Source organism: Apteryx mantelli, chromosome 21, assembly GCF_036417845.1.
Source record: "Apteryx mantelli isolate bAptMan1 chromosome 21, bAptMan1.hap1, whole genome shotgun sequence".
NCBI lineage: Eukaryota > Metazoa > Chordata > Aves > Apterygiformes > Apterygidae > Apteryx > Apteryx mantelli.
Window position 1 is genome coordinate 13,607,784 of NC_089998.1, and position 12,738 is coordinate 13,620,521.

At 60.4% G+C, this 12,738-nt stretch overlaps 1 protein-coding gene across 1 annotated transcript; it reads right to left on the bottom strand.

The window, feature by feature from the left end:
- FUT7 (fucosyltransferase 7) lies at positions 1 to 1,341 on the bottom strand. The gene has a single exon (XM_013954477.2). It carries the CDS (start codon positions 1,322 to 1,324, stop codon positions 281 to 283), a length of 1,044 nt encoding a protein of 347 aa, XP_013809931.2. The 5' UTR covers positions 1,325 to 1,341; the 3' UTR covers positions 1 to 280.
- Positions 1,342 to 12,738: the final 11,397 nt, after the last annotated feature.

The following is a 12,738-nucleotide window of genomic DNA, read 5'->3' on the forward strand; positions in this document are numbered from 1 at the left end:
TCATCCCAAACACCGTGGCCAGGGTAGGTAGGTACTGGGCTGGGGCAGGGGTTTAGTCATGTTTTGCAAGAACTCAAGTCATGCACAGTTGCTCAAGGTCACGTTGTGTGGCAATAGTAGGGCTGGGATGAGAGGTCAGGACTCCTGGGGCCCTCCGTGCCCAGTGTGCTGTTTCACAGGAGGGTGCCCCACTCTCCCCTGCCACCGTTACCTACTGCCTACACGCATCCATGATGTCTCCAGACGTTGCTGAGTGTCCTCAGTGCATGCCAGCCCTGTGCTAGGCTTTGAACCAGCTCTCCAGGTTGGGATAGACACGACCCTGGGGCAGGCTGGGGTACTTGGTGCAAATTGTACAGATCCGCTCCCTCCAGTCCGCATAGAGCTTCACACTGTACCTCTTCTGCCATGAGAAGAACTGCCGGTAGCGGCTGGAGTTCACGGTCTTCAGGAAGTTAGCCAGCTCTGCCAGCGACTCAAAGTCATTCACATGGATGAAAGAGTCTGCAGGAACAAACTGCTCGTAGTTGGCCCGGGGGGGGCCCAGCACCACAGGCACAGTGCCAGCCATCAGCGAGTTCCTCCAGAACTTCTCAGTGATGTAGTCCCGGTGGATGGAGTTCTCGAACGCAAGGTAGAACTTGGACTTGGATGTTGTTGGCAAGAGGCAGTCCTTGCAAAGTGGCTTGTTGTTTGCTTTCCCATATATGTCCACATGGAGGTACCTGGAGAGGTTTTTGTAGACTTCTGCTCTTTTCTGAGTCCTGCGATAATTGCTAATAACCCAAGACACCAATCTGGTCTTCCTGGGGATATTCACAGTGGCTGACCAGTTGGGCACAAGCTTGCCATAGGGGATGAAGATGTCAGAGTCTTGTCTGTATGTCATGACCCAGTTGAAGGTTTCATTCCATCCTGCTAAAGCTTTAGTGTTTGTGGGGGACTCCAGGGAGACCCACAGCCAGTTCTGCCCGGGAGGCTTCTCCTTTGGGAGCTTGTCCCTGCTCTGCTGAAGCACGTCATGGTGGAACACCACCACGTCTGCCTGGCTGAGGAGCCCGTGATCCATGGTGAGCCAGCAGTCCGTGATGTTGTAGAGGTCTCTGCAAATGTCTGTGCTGATATCTGGAGCCTGCTTGGCAGGCCATTCCCAGACCAGGATCATCAGCGGCTTAGTGTGCTTGGGGGCTTTACTGAAGACGTCAGACAAATTGATAACGTACTTGAGGTTCCAGAACATTGTTATGAATAACCCAGTGGTGATTAATACCTTCACGCTGGGCAGGCTCCATGGTAACCGTGGCAGCGTCGATGCTCGGGGCATGCCAGTGGGTTGCTGGCTGGGCTGATCGTCACCTCCTTGCGCCCCAAGATCCCACACCTGTAGCAGAGGAAAGCTGGCGAGGGGGGGCACCAGCTCAGCTTGCCTGGGAAGAGGGGCCAGGCTGCATGCAGGTCCTGGAAGGTGGGGAGCAGGGAGGTGCCGGGGTTGGAGGGGATGGAGAAAGGGCTCCTCTGTAGTTCCTCCCAAAACTAAAAGCCTGGCGGGGGCTCAGAGCCAGCAACACTGGAGAGGACATGCGATCCCTGGAGATTAGATACACCAGGTGGACATGCACCAGGGCCGGGAGAAAAATGAGGGGTAAAAAGGGGCTTCCGGGCAGGCTGCTGGGATGGACCCCCAGGCCCAGCGGGACTCAACCGGCCTCCTCCGCCAGCCTCTGCTGCCACCAGGGTCCCCCCTGCACTCTCTGCCAGAGGCTCTGCTACCACTGGGTGCTCAGGTCATGCAAGGGAGCAGGGCAACATGCAGGGCCCAACTCTCCTCACCAGGTACTTTGCACTTTGGCCAGGCTTTTGTGTTCAGTTTTTTAATTGCCTTTTTTTTTTTCTTTCCTTCTTTTTGGAGTTGTGTTTTAGGCTCAGGAAATCCCTTGTGCAGAATGACGTCAAAAGACTGCACCTGAGGCTACGCTGACAGGGTAGGAAGCGGCAGGAGCCAGCTTATGTGGGCCCATCATGCCATGGCTTTGCCATCTTTCATGTCACCCTGGTGCACTGCAGAGTGGGGCCTGTCTCCGAGGCGAGGGGGGCTGCTGCTGAAGGGGGGACACAGAGCAGATGGGCAGGGAAGCGCCAGGAGACACCCGTCCCCCTGTTACAAGGGACTGGCACTGCTCCTAATTAGATGGGAGGGATGCTTTCCTTGTTACTTGCTCCATGCCTCAGTTTCCCCAAAATGGGGATAGCCCTGCTCCACCATCCTTGCTTTGCCTGGGACATGCCAGGCTTGAAATGCTGCAGCAAAGTGGGGAGAAAGGCGCTGTTCTGCAGGATGGCACCCACACTAAATATCCTGGAGGAATATCCTGGGAGCTGACTCAAACAGGCACCCTGGGCATCGATCAGGCATCCCTTGGGGAGACCAGGGGGTCCGAAACCCCACTCGAGCCAGAGCGTCCTGCCTGGTAAGCAGCTCCTGCTCACAGCAACACCCGCCTGCAGCGGTGGCAGGGCTCCCCCAGGCCTTGGGGTGCTCAGGGGCAGGGGGAGCCCAGCGGCCCAGCCGCACCATCTGGGAGCATGGGACAGACCGGGAGCTGGCTGCCTTGGCACCTCGAATGATCTTGTTTTATTTCTGCAGTGTCACGAATTTCCAGTCAGATGCACCAAGCAGATGCACCATGCTGGCATCATCCAACACCTGCACTGGCCTCAATTTAGGGCAGACCACCTGGTGCCCAGGGCAGTGACGGTGGTGCGGGCATAGGGCCACGTGGCTCCACCGCGCCTGGGCCGGCCCGGGGCTCCCAGCTCGTGGGCCTCAGCCTGGAGGCGCGCGGGAACCCAGACGCCTGCCATCCGGTGGGAGCTGCACGCTCACACCTTTGCTCGCCCGGCCACACTGCCTGTTTGCCTTGGTGAGGGGTGTTGCTTGCTTTTTAGCACAGGTCGAACACGCTGATTAAAATGGAAAGCAGCAGCCGTGGCTGCAGGCAACGGCGAGGAGGCTGTGAGGAGGCGGCATGGCCCTGGCTAGGCACCGGCCAGGCCAGGTTGAGCCCATCCAGCAACACCATTCCCTTGCGGCTACACAGCCAGATACTGCCTGGCTTTTTCCCATGCTCCCACAATGAGCAGGATGGCCGGGGAGCAGAGCGGGCCGCAGGGCACGGCTCTGGGAGTGCTGGGAGCACTGGGAGCTCAGCGTTTCCAGCTCAGGGGCTTGGCACTGTCTTCCAGCTCTGTTTTCCCACCCATATGGGCCAGCTGCATTTTTGCAGAAGTCGCAGCCAGATTTTCCGGCAGGGCTCAGTGCCTGCAGGCCGCCCACGGTGTTCAGCACCGGAGACAGTTTCCCTTGCACGGTAACCTCTGCGAAGCGTATTAGGCGCCTGAGCCATGCTGCTGGCCAGAGGGATGCTGCTCCTGCCTCGATTTTGGAGCCTTGTGAAAAATGCTACCCTGCTTTAGCACCCAACCTGCTTCAGCTTTGCTTTGAAAAATCCCTTCCTTGCCTTCTCCCTTGGTCATGTGAATACGCAGGAGCTATTCACATGCTTTAGAAAAATGTCTGTCATCTGAAGAGGAGGGCTGGAAGAGCTCTGTCCACTCCAGCACCCTCCGCGCTGGGTGCAGGGGAGGACCATCAAGCACCCACCGCCACCGCCGCCGCCACCCCCCAGTCTATGGCACCGTGCTGCCCCCAGCACAGCCCTCTCCCTGGCGCCCTGGCCCCATGCGCGGCTCTGCACTGCAGTCCCCAGCTCGGACCCCTGGGAGCACCAGCCTACCTTGCTGTTGCCCTGAGTGGGGACACAGCATGGCCCAAGGCCTCACCACTGTTTTGGGGTGCGTGTTTCTGACAGGCTGTTTCTAAAGCACGCCCCGGTATCTGCTTCTTGCTCAGTCCCTTTCTGCCGGCTAAATAGGCAAGCAAGGAATAATGGGGGTTTTAGGTTTGCTTCAGGCTGTTTTGCTCTTTTTTTCAAGGCGGATTTGGTCGCCGACCCCAGATTTAAACCGCAGGGTGCTCTTCTCCCTCCTCCCCAGCTCCCTTGTCAAAGGGATGCTGCCCTAATTTTAGGGGGCTGCTGTGGGGGCAGAGCTCCCAGGGCTGAGCAGAACCGAGCTCCCAGCAGTGCTGGGCACGGACCCGTTTCCCAGCTCCTCGTCCCCGGCGTGGGACCGCAGAGCGCGGGGGCCCCAGAGGTGGCGGCACCGGTGCATGGGCTCAGCCCACAGACTTACCGGGGCAGGGAAAGCTTCACAGCGCGTCCCAGGAGCGTGTGTCTGTCCTGCTGTGTGCGCCCAGGCAGCTGCAGGAGCCCAGCCCGGCTGGCAGCTCGTGGCGCTAGGCAAGGTCACTCAAACGCTTCCTCTTTTCTGTGGTTTTGCCACCTCCCGGCCTCTGAGCAGGTCCTTCCTGCTGCACTCGGCACCGCGCACTTCCCCCCCGGGCTGCACCAGCAGCAGCGATGCCGAGGGCTTCACGAGCCGGCAGGATCTGTGGTGCGGTGGGTGCCAGAGGGCTGGATCCAGGCCCTGGGGTCAGATGAGTGCCCCGTGGCTGAGTGGGTGCCCCGTGGCCCATGGCTGTGTGGGTGCTCTGTGGCCAGGTCCATGCCCCGTGGCTGGGTCAGTGCTCCATGACTGGTTGCATGTCCTATGGCCAGGTGCATGCCTGATGGCTAGGTGGGTGCTCTGCGGCCAGGTCCATGCCTCATAGTAGTGTCCGGGCACCCGTGGGAAAGGCACCCCAGTGTAGGTGCTGCCCACTGCTTTCTGTGCTGGCATAACCTGCCCTGTCCCCTCATGTTTCCCCTGTGTCTAATCAGCAGGCCACAGCTCCAGGACTTCTTGGAGAAGTGATGCATGTGGTCACTTGTGGGGTTTCAGTTCCCCAAAGGGGTTTCCCAGCAGGCAGATTTGAAACCTAGCCTGAATCCCATCTCCTCTCTGCTGAGCACCTCTGCTCTCTCAGCCATCAGCTGGAGCCCTGATGCCCTGGCCAGGTTGCATTTTATTGAGGTGCCCTTCCCCACTTTGGGGTTTGCAGGATGGCTCTGTGTCCGCCTCCCTGGGGCTCTCCTGCCCTCCCTGCTGTGTGGAAGGAGCACATGTCCCCTCACAAGCCAGAGGGGCTTGGACCATGCCCACACTGGCGGCTTTCGCTGGCGTGGGGCGATTGTGCCCAGCTCCCTGCCGTTCATCACCAAACCCTGTCCTCGGCCACCCAGCCCTGCAGAGCAGGATGGAGCCCTAATCCTGAGCCCCAATGGGCATGCCTGACCTCCAGAGAGCTGTGCCAGGGCCAGCCTGCCGGAGCAATGGCACAAACCAAGGCCATGCTGGAGGATGGCACAGGAGGAAGGCTGTCCCACTGAGCCACGCTGAGCCTACAGGACAGCTGTGTTAGCAGCTTTTGTGCCCCAAAACACTATTATTATTATTATTATTATTATTATTATTATTATTGCTGCAAATAGGATTGTCAGCTCTGGCCCTAATCTCCCCAGACATGCAGCTCTTTCCAGTATCACCCAGGAGCAGCAGAACCAACAAGACGTCCATTTGGCTTGGACTGCAATCTGCTTCCTTGGCATTTGCTTTGCCCCATCACAGAGCCGCCAGGCATGAAGAGGGGCCTAAATGAGCCCGGAGCCCCCACCGGGCCCTGCCACAGGGGCTGCCTGTGCCCTTGGTGGGGCCGGGGGTGATTCCCTCCTGGGGGGTGCCAGGAAGGCGCTGAGCCCAGCCGCATCTGAGCGCCCCGCATGTGCTGAGACAGCCGCAGGCAGGGCCCGGCCCTCGGCGTCGCCAGCGTGCCCCCCTGCTGCCACTGCATTGAAAACAGGATGCCAGTCTCAGCTCAGCTCCCACTGACTCATCTTGAAACTGGTTTCTCAGATAGGGTGGCACCGGCAGCTCCACCACGCTGCCAAGCCCAGGCAGCTGCCCTCTCTGGGAGGTTTTCTGCTGCCACGGGAAGCGGGCATGCATTTGCCTCTGCTGCACCTGCGCAGGAAGCTGGCCCCCGTGCCTGCGCATCAGCTGTGCCCACCGTCCCAGGTGTGCCACGCACACGCTTGCGTCCTTGCTGGGCGTCAGGGCTCCCCCAATGCCGTGGCAGGGAGAAAAGAAAGGGGGAAACTGAGGCAGGGGTGGAGAGCCATGAAACAGGCAGTGCCATCCCTGGAAGGGGCTGGTGCTCGCAGGCCCTCGGCACCCACTGGGGCTCCTCAGGGTGCTCGAGCAACACTCTGCCTGCATCCTTGTTCCCCTCTGGCTCTTCGGCTCCCCGCCAGGCTGCCCGGTGCCCCCCTGCAGCCTCCCGCAGGCCACGGGAGCTGGCTGGCAGGGTGCTGACGCGAGGATATGGCTGGCCCCGTCCCCGCGGTGCCGCGGGCACTGCAGGCACCTGCTGGCACCGCGCTAGGTACGGTGCCGCCGCCGCCATGCCGGCATGGAGCAAGGCTGCGCAGTCTCGGTGCCGCCCGCTGGGGCCAACTGCAGCGCCGGGGCCGGGTGTTTTTCTCCTCTTCAGCCTTGTGTCCTGTTATCTTTTCTCCCCCCGCCGCTGCATTTCTTCCCCTGTCTGATTGAGAGCCCAGATACTGGGAGCGGCGCAGCCCGCAGGACCCCGCTCCCAGGCTCGCCTGCCCTCCGCCCGCTGCCTGCGTGCCCTGCCCTGCCTGGGGCTGCGGTCACTGTCCCCACAGCTGTCCCAGACCCCCAGCACAGCCTAGGGGCCATCGCCCTTTGCTGAGGCTGCCACTGACCACAAGATTGCTACCTGGGGTGCTGGAGGAGTGGTGGAGAATGAAGGGACAGGGCTGCTGAGAGGCCCTCACCCTGGGGTGTCACCGTCACCCTGGGGCATCACTGTCACCCTGAGGTGCTCTCACCCGGGGGCACTGCGGCAGGATGGCCCAACAGCAAGGAGAGTATCTGTGGCCAGTGGGTCCAGGCACCTCATCTCTGGGTACTGATCCCCGGCAGCCCAAGGTGTCTAGGGGCAGCTGGGTGCTGGAGGCTGCTCCAGGCTGGGGCTCTTGCCTTGCTCAGACTCGCACTGGGAAGGGGACGTGGCCCTGCAGGCCCTCTGTGCCCTCTGCCCCAGGATGGCCCAGCAGAAACCCTCCCTGGCCTGCAGCCCAGATGGAGATGAGCACACAAATCCAACCAGCGCCCAGCACCGGGCAGGGAGGTGGGTGGGTGCTGCCCTCTGCAGATGTCCCCATGCAGCTCGAGGAGCTTGACCGTCCCACGAGGTAGTCACCAGGCTGCAGCAGGAGGCTGCAAGGGGTGCTCAGAGCCCCAGGGTCGACAGAAGGAATGGGCCACCCAGCACAGCCCTGGGCCGGTGCTGACCCCTGTCCTGCTGCCGCACCCCTGTTGGGACTTAATGATGGTGCCAAGCACAAGAGGAGCTGCAAAGCTGGACCAAGAGGCAGCAGGAGGGATGGAGGTGGGAGACCGGGGTTGCAGGCACCACTCTAGAGCAGGTCTGTGAGCCCATGTCACCCACCGTCTCACTGGCAGTCCTCATTTCAGCGCCCCTCTAAGCTGAAGGTCCATTCTACTTTAGGACAGATTTTTTTTTTGTTGTTTTTTGAGAGAGAGAGGTTTCTAGGCTGGGTTGGGGGATCCAGGCTGGACTTGCTGACTCCACTGCGCCTTTCTAGTCCTGTGTCCCAAGACCTCTGAACTCCACTGATTTTGTGCCCTGGCACCTCAGCCTGGCAGGGTTCAATGCCCAGCCAGGGGTGAAACCTGCACTGCTGCTGCTGCCTGTGATGGGAAAAGCAAACAAGCAGTCACAGACTAGGCACAGTGTTTCTCATGCACCAGACAGCAGATCTGCAAGACTTCTTGCCTTGGAAGCAACATTTGCATGGCATCAAGGGGAGATGGAAGAAGTTCATAGAGGAGAGACCTATAAGGCATACAGTCCCTTGGGAATAACCAAAAGCTGGGAATGTGCTTGGGGGAAGTACAATATATGCTTGTCTTATGTCCTTCCCCAGGGACCAACTAAAAGCCACTGCTGGATCGAGGATCCTGGGCTGGCCGGGCCATTTTTCTGAATCTCTATGGCTTAGTTTACATTGGCACTGTTAAAGACATTGAGTACCACTGGGAATTCAAAGCAGACGAAATGCCAGCAAGCCTCAGGGTCAGCCCAGGGCAGCAGTCCCCAGGTTGCTCTTGCCAGCGCGGGTGCAGGTGGAAAGGTGCTGTGCCAGGCACAGGCATCTCCGTGCCTCAGATCCTTGCCAAAGCCCCGCTGCCCACCCTGCCGTGCTGCCAGCACCTCAGGGCCTTCCCTGAAGGAGCAGCATTGCAGGGGACTGGCCAAGCTGGGCCCTGCTGCCCCAGGGAAAAAGCCACTCTCACCAGGGCACCAAGCTGGAGGGGACACAGCTCCTTTCCATCACTGTGTGCCCCCAGGAGAGCCATCCTGGGCCCTGGGCAACCTGCGTCTTTGGTCACTGCCCACAGACCTCGGGAGGTTAAATCCGCCTGGCAGATAGGCTGCACAATGTTTTGGCCAGAAGTTTTTGGAATAATGGCACTTTGTTGCAGGACAACAGGAGCTTTTGTTAGGGCCTGGGCAGCTGTTCCAGAGCGGTGATTGAAATGCGGTCACCCTTAGCAACAAAACTCGGAGCTGGGGCGGCCAAGTAAGTTATTCACAGCTCCCGGCTGCAATTCAGCCATGGAAGCAGCAAGAGACAGAGATGGTTAAAGATAGCTGCAACAGAAGAGAAGGAGCAAGAGAGAGAGGCGGTTAAAGATAGCTGGGGAGGAAGCTGGAGGGAGGGAAGGATGGGCCAAGAAATAAAATAAAGCAGGGATGGAAAGATGGGTGGATGGATGAGTGGATGGATGGATGGACAGATAGAAAACAGGGCTGGTTCAATGCTTGCTATCACCTGGAGCAACCTGCCCAGCCTCGGTGTCACAGCCAGGCTGGGGATACAGCTTGTTGCAGGCAGGTCGGTCCCCTCCAAGTCCCCATGTGGACACCCCATCACCCTGCTTGTCCATGGAACTGGCCATGGAGCTGTGGGTGGCTGGGCCTGAGCCAGGCGGGCAGGTGGCCCCCATTGCAACCTGGGCTTAGGGCAGCCAGCATGTGGTGGGTAGCAACGCTGCCCTCACATGCAGACCTGCTCACCGGGGTCCACCCCCTCCAGGCCATGCTGGCAGGGCACCTTCTGCAGCTGGATTGCAGCCCGTGCTGGGGGATGTCGGGGAGAACCATGGTTCGCAGCAGGCTGCCCACCAGGGAAGCAGGACACTACTGCCCAACAAAAGAGACCTGCAGGAGAAGTTGAGACCATTTGAACCCCCCAAACCCTCCAGCCCTTCCAGCTGCATCAGGGAAGGTCATGGTGCTGGTCACCCCTGAAGGTGGGGACCACACCATGACTGTGATGGGGTCAACGCAGCTTGAGGTACCCGCTGACCCCTCCAGCATTCATAATGATGGAGAAGACTCTTTGCAGGCAGCATCTGGGTGATCGTCTCCATTGCTTTGGCTGGGAGAGGAGCACAGGCAGCTCCACATGTTTTGTCCTGTGGCTCTCAGCCAGGGTGGGTAGGGACAGGAAGGCAAGACCCAGCCTGGACCATGCTCACCTGTGCTGGTCTCTTGTCAGGCAGGTGGGAGCTAATCCCTGGGGGGGCAGTCATCTAACCCCCCCCCAAAGGGACTGTGCCCCAAACCTGACAACAGTGCATTTTATGAGGGCTGGTGAGTCAGGACAGCAGCTCTGCAGCTCTTTCACCATCCCATGGCTGTAAGGATGAAAACCTACAGAAAGGCAGGGGGTTGCACTGCTGTGCCACCACTCTCTGCTCAGGGCAGGAGCACCCCTCCTGGCCAGACCAGGCCCTGCTGCACTGGACAGGTGTGGGAACACCTGGCTTCTGCACCCAGCTTGGCTGCCTCTCCTCTGTGCCATCTCAGCCATGCTCCTGAGGGCCTGTGCCTCAGTTTCCCGAGGAGAAGCATCAACAGGCAAGCACCCTTTAGTACAATCTGGATTGCCAAGACCTTGGAAGCCCTTGTAGGATGGGTGTATCTCCAGGCCCAGCAAATCCATCCCTAATATAATGACGGGCTGAATGGGCTGCCTGTGCTCTTGTTCCTTTGTGGTGTTGTGGCCTCTGGCCCTGAGGCATTTATCCTGGGTTCTCACGAGCAGATATAGGACCCCTCCACCACAGGCCCTTGCTCTCTCCTTCCGCCACGAGACAGCCCTGGCTCTCCTGTCACAGTGGGCAGGGCATCATGGCCTTGCCCAGAGATGTACGGAGCCGTGGGAGTTAGTGCAGCTGCAGCCCTGCTGCATGGGTGCCACCTCGCCATGCGCTGCAGCCTGGCCGCAGGCTGGCTTGCAGAGTTCGCTCATCCTCAGGCCAGGTGGGTCCTCTAGCACTCAAAGAGCTGGTTGTCTTGCATTTCTTTGGAGGATCGGTGAGGCTCTGCAGCTGGGACAGGGCTGAGACAGAGCCGAGGCCCCTGGAGCTGGCAGCCTGGCTCGTCCTAGCGCTCTTGCTCTGGGCTCCCTTGGCAGCCCAGACACCCCCCACGGCCACAGCAGCCAGCGTGCCCTGAGCTGGGCACTGGGGGAGGCTGGGTACAGAGCTGCAGCCACTCACTGCACTGACACCACCATCCGTGTCACCTTTTGTCCCTGGCAGGAAATCAGCTCTCTGGTGCTTGGGTAAATGGGTCAGGCAAGGTCTCTGTGAGTGTGAGCACGCTGGAGCAGGGTGCCCTGCATGTCAGCCTCACCCTACTGCTCGGGTCTTCCCGTCTCGTGTTTTCAGTGCACCTTTCTCTACCCCTGCCCTTCTCCAGGTCTCAGTGGTGGTGCCCAGCAGCATGTCTGCCAGGCAGCCACCACGGCCACTGAGAGGTCCCCACTGCAGAGCTGGCTGTCAGCCTTAGGGCAGAGCCCGGTTGCCCAGCCCTGTGGCCCCCTTCTTCCTCACTCTCGTAGCAGGCAGGTTGCCTGCAGCGGGCACTGGAGATGCATGGCAGGAGGTGTGGCTGCTGCTGTGGGACAGCCTTCAGTGGGTGTCCCAGAAGCTGTCCTTGGACCCTGCAATCACAAGCTCTGAGCCGCTGGAGAGGGTTGAAAAACTTCTGAGCAGCCAGACAATGCCCCTTGCATCCCATCCTGGTTCCCGATCCTCTCTGAAACACATGAGCATCTTGCAGGCAAACCCTGACTCCATCTTGTCTGTGTCTTCAAGATGATGTGTTTAACTGCTCCCAGCTGTGGTCCCCATGAGAAGGGGAAACTGAGGCATGAAGGGGTGAAGCAGTTGCTCTGGGCAAGCCAGGCCAGTGGCAAAGGTAGGAAGAGCAGCCCCATCCATCCTGCCTGCTCCATCCACCAATACCACCACATTGCCTTGGCATCTCTCCCTCTCTCCTCCGCAGCCCCAGAGCTGAGCCAGTGCCGGCTGCCCTACTGCAGGTGGCGGCAGAGGCTCCTGGCTCAGCAGGCACCTCTCGCCGAAACACCATAGCTTCACTCCCTTCCCCAGGGACCCAGCAAGCAGAACACGTGGGGACTGCCAGGGAGAGGCCTAACCCCCCCGTGGGACCTCCGTCATCAAGGAGGAGGAGGGCTGCCGGGGCCTGGCTTCTGTATTTGGGAGATTTTGCCCCTTGCCAGGAGCGTCTTCTGGAGCCCCTGCCGTGTCTCCTCTCCAGGCTCCCGCCTTGCCCCTCACACCCCTGCAAGACGTCTCTCCCTGACCTGCCCTGCCAAGGCCAGGCAGCCCCTTGGTCACTCCAGTCTCTGCTCCTCGTCCCAGCCCTTCAGTGAGGCTTCGAGAGCAGCGTCTGAGCTGAAAATCCCCAAGCCATGCTCTACGCAGGGGCTCTCCGATCCGAACAGCACCCGCTCCCTCGGCCTCCTCCAGCAGCTCCCGGGCACCCTGGACACGCTGCTCCATGCTGCCAGCTTTGGGGAAGGGCAATCGCCTGCAGATCAGAGCTCGGCCCCAAGGTTTCGTAACCAGTTTTGGGGCTAGGGCCAGAGGCAGCCGTGTTAACACACGTGGGCTGGGAATTGGGTCCCTTTCCCGGTTCCCCGTCCCCACAGCCTAGGGCTCTGCAGAGCCACCCGACATGCTCCCCCGCCTGCATGCTGCCTGGGAAAGGGCCCTGCGCGTCCGAGCGGCGTTTCGTCCCAGATTTGCTCCATGTTGCAGTGAATAGCTCTGCAATCGCCCCGTTGGCACAGCCCTTGGACAGCCGTGCTGGTGCTCTCCTCCAGCTCCCAGGAGCGGCAGTGACAGCGGGGAACGTGCTGCGCATGGCACCGGCCCACAGCAGGGCTCCCAAGGGCCACTCACGCTGGAGGCTGTTTGCAGGTGCTTGAGGAGCAAGCGGCCCACCCGCACAGCCGCTGGTTAGGGGGAAACATGTTACTGAGAGCAGGGCAGCCCCAGCATCATCCGGTCCATGGTGCTGCCTCCTGCCTCAGTTTCCCTGCCCGAGCAAGGCAGGGACATGTCACCCATGTGACCTGGATGGGGAAGACAGCGCTGCCCGTGCCGGCCTCCCCGTGAGGAGGCCTGTCGCGAGAGCAGGGGGACAGGGCCTGAGAGCAGCTCCGTGCCGATGCAGACCACTACCTGCCCGGTCCGGTCGTGGGGGGTGGCTTGGCGAACCCGGGGCCTGGTGAGCGCGGCCACGGGCCCGCA

Excerpts from the sequence above, each read along its gene's own strand:
- FUT7 (XM_013954477.2), bottom strand. The coding sequence starts at position 1,324 with ATGCCCCGAGCATCGACGCTGCCACGGTTACCATGGAGCCTGCCCAGC.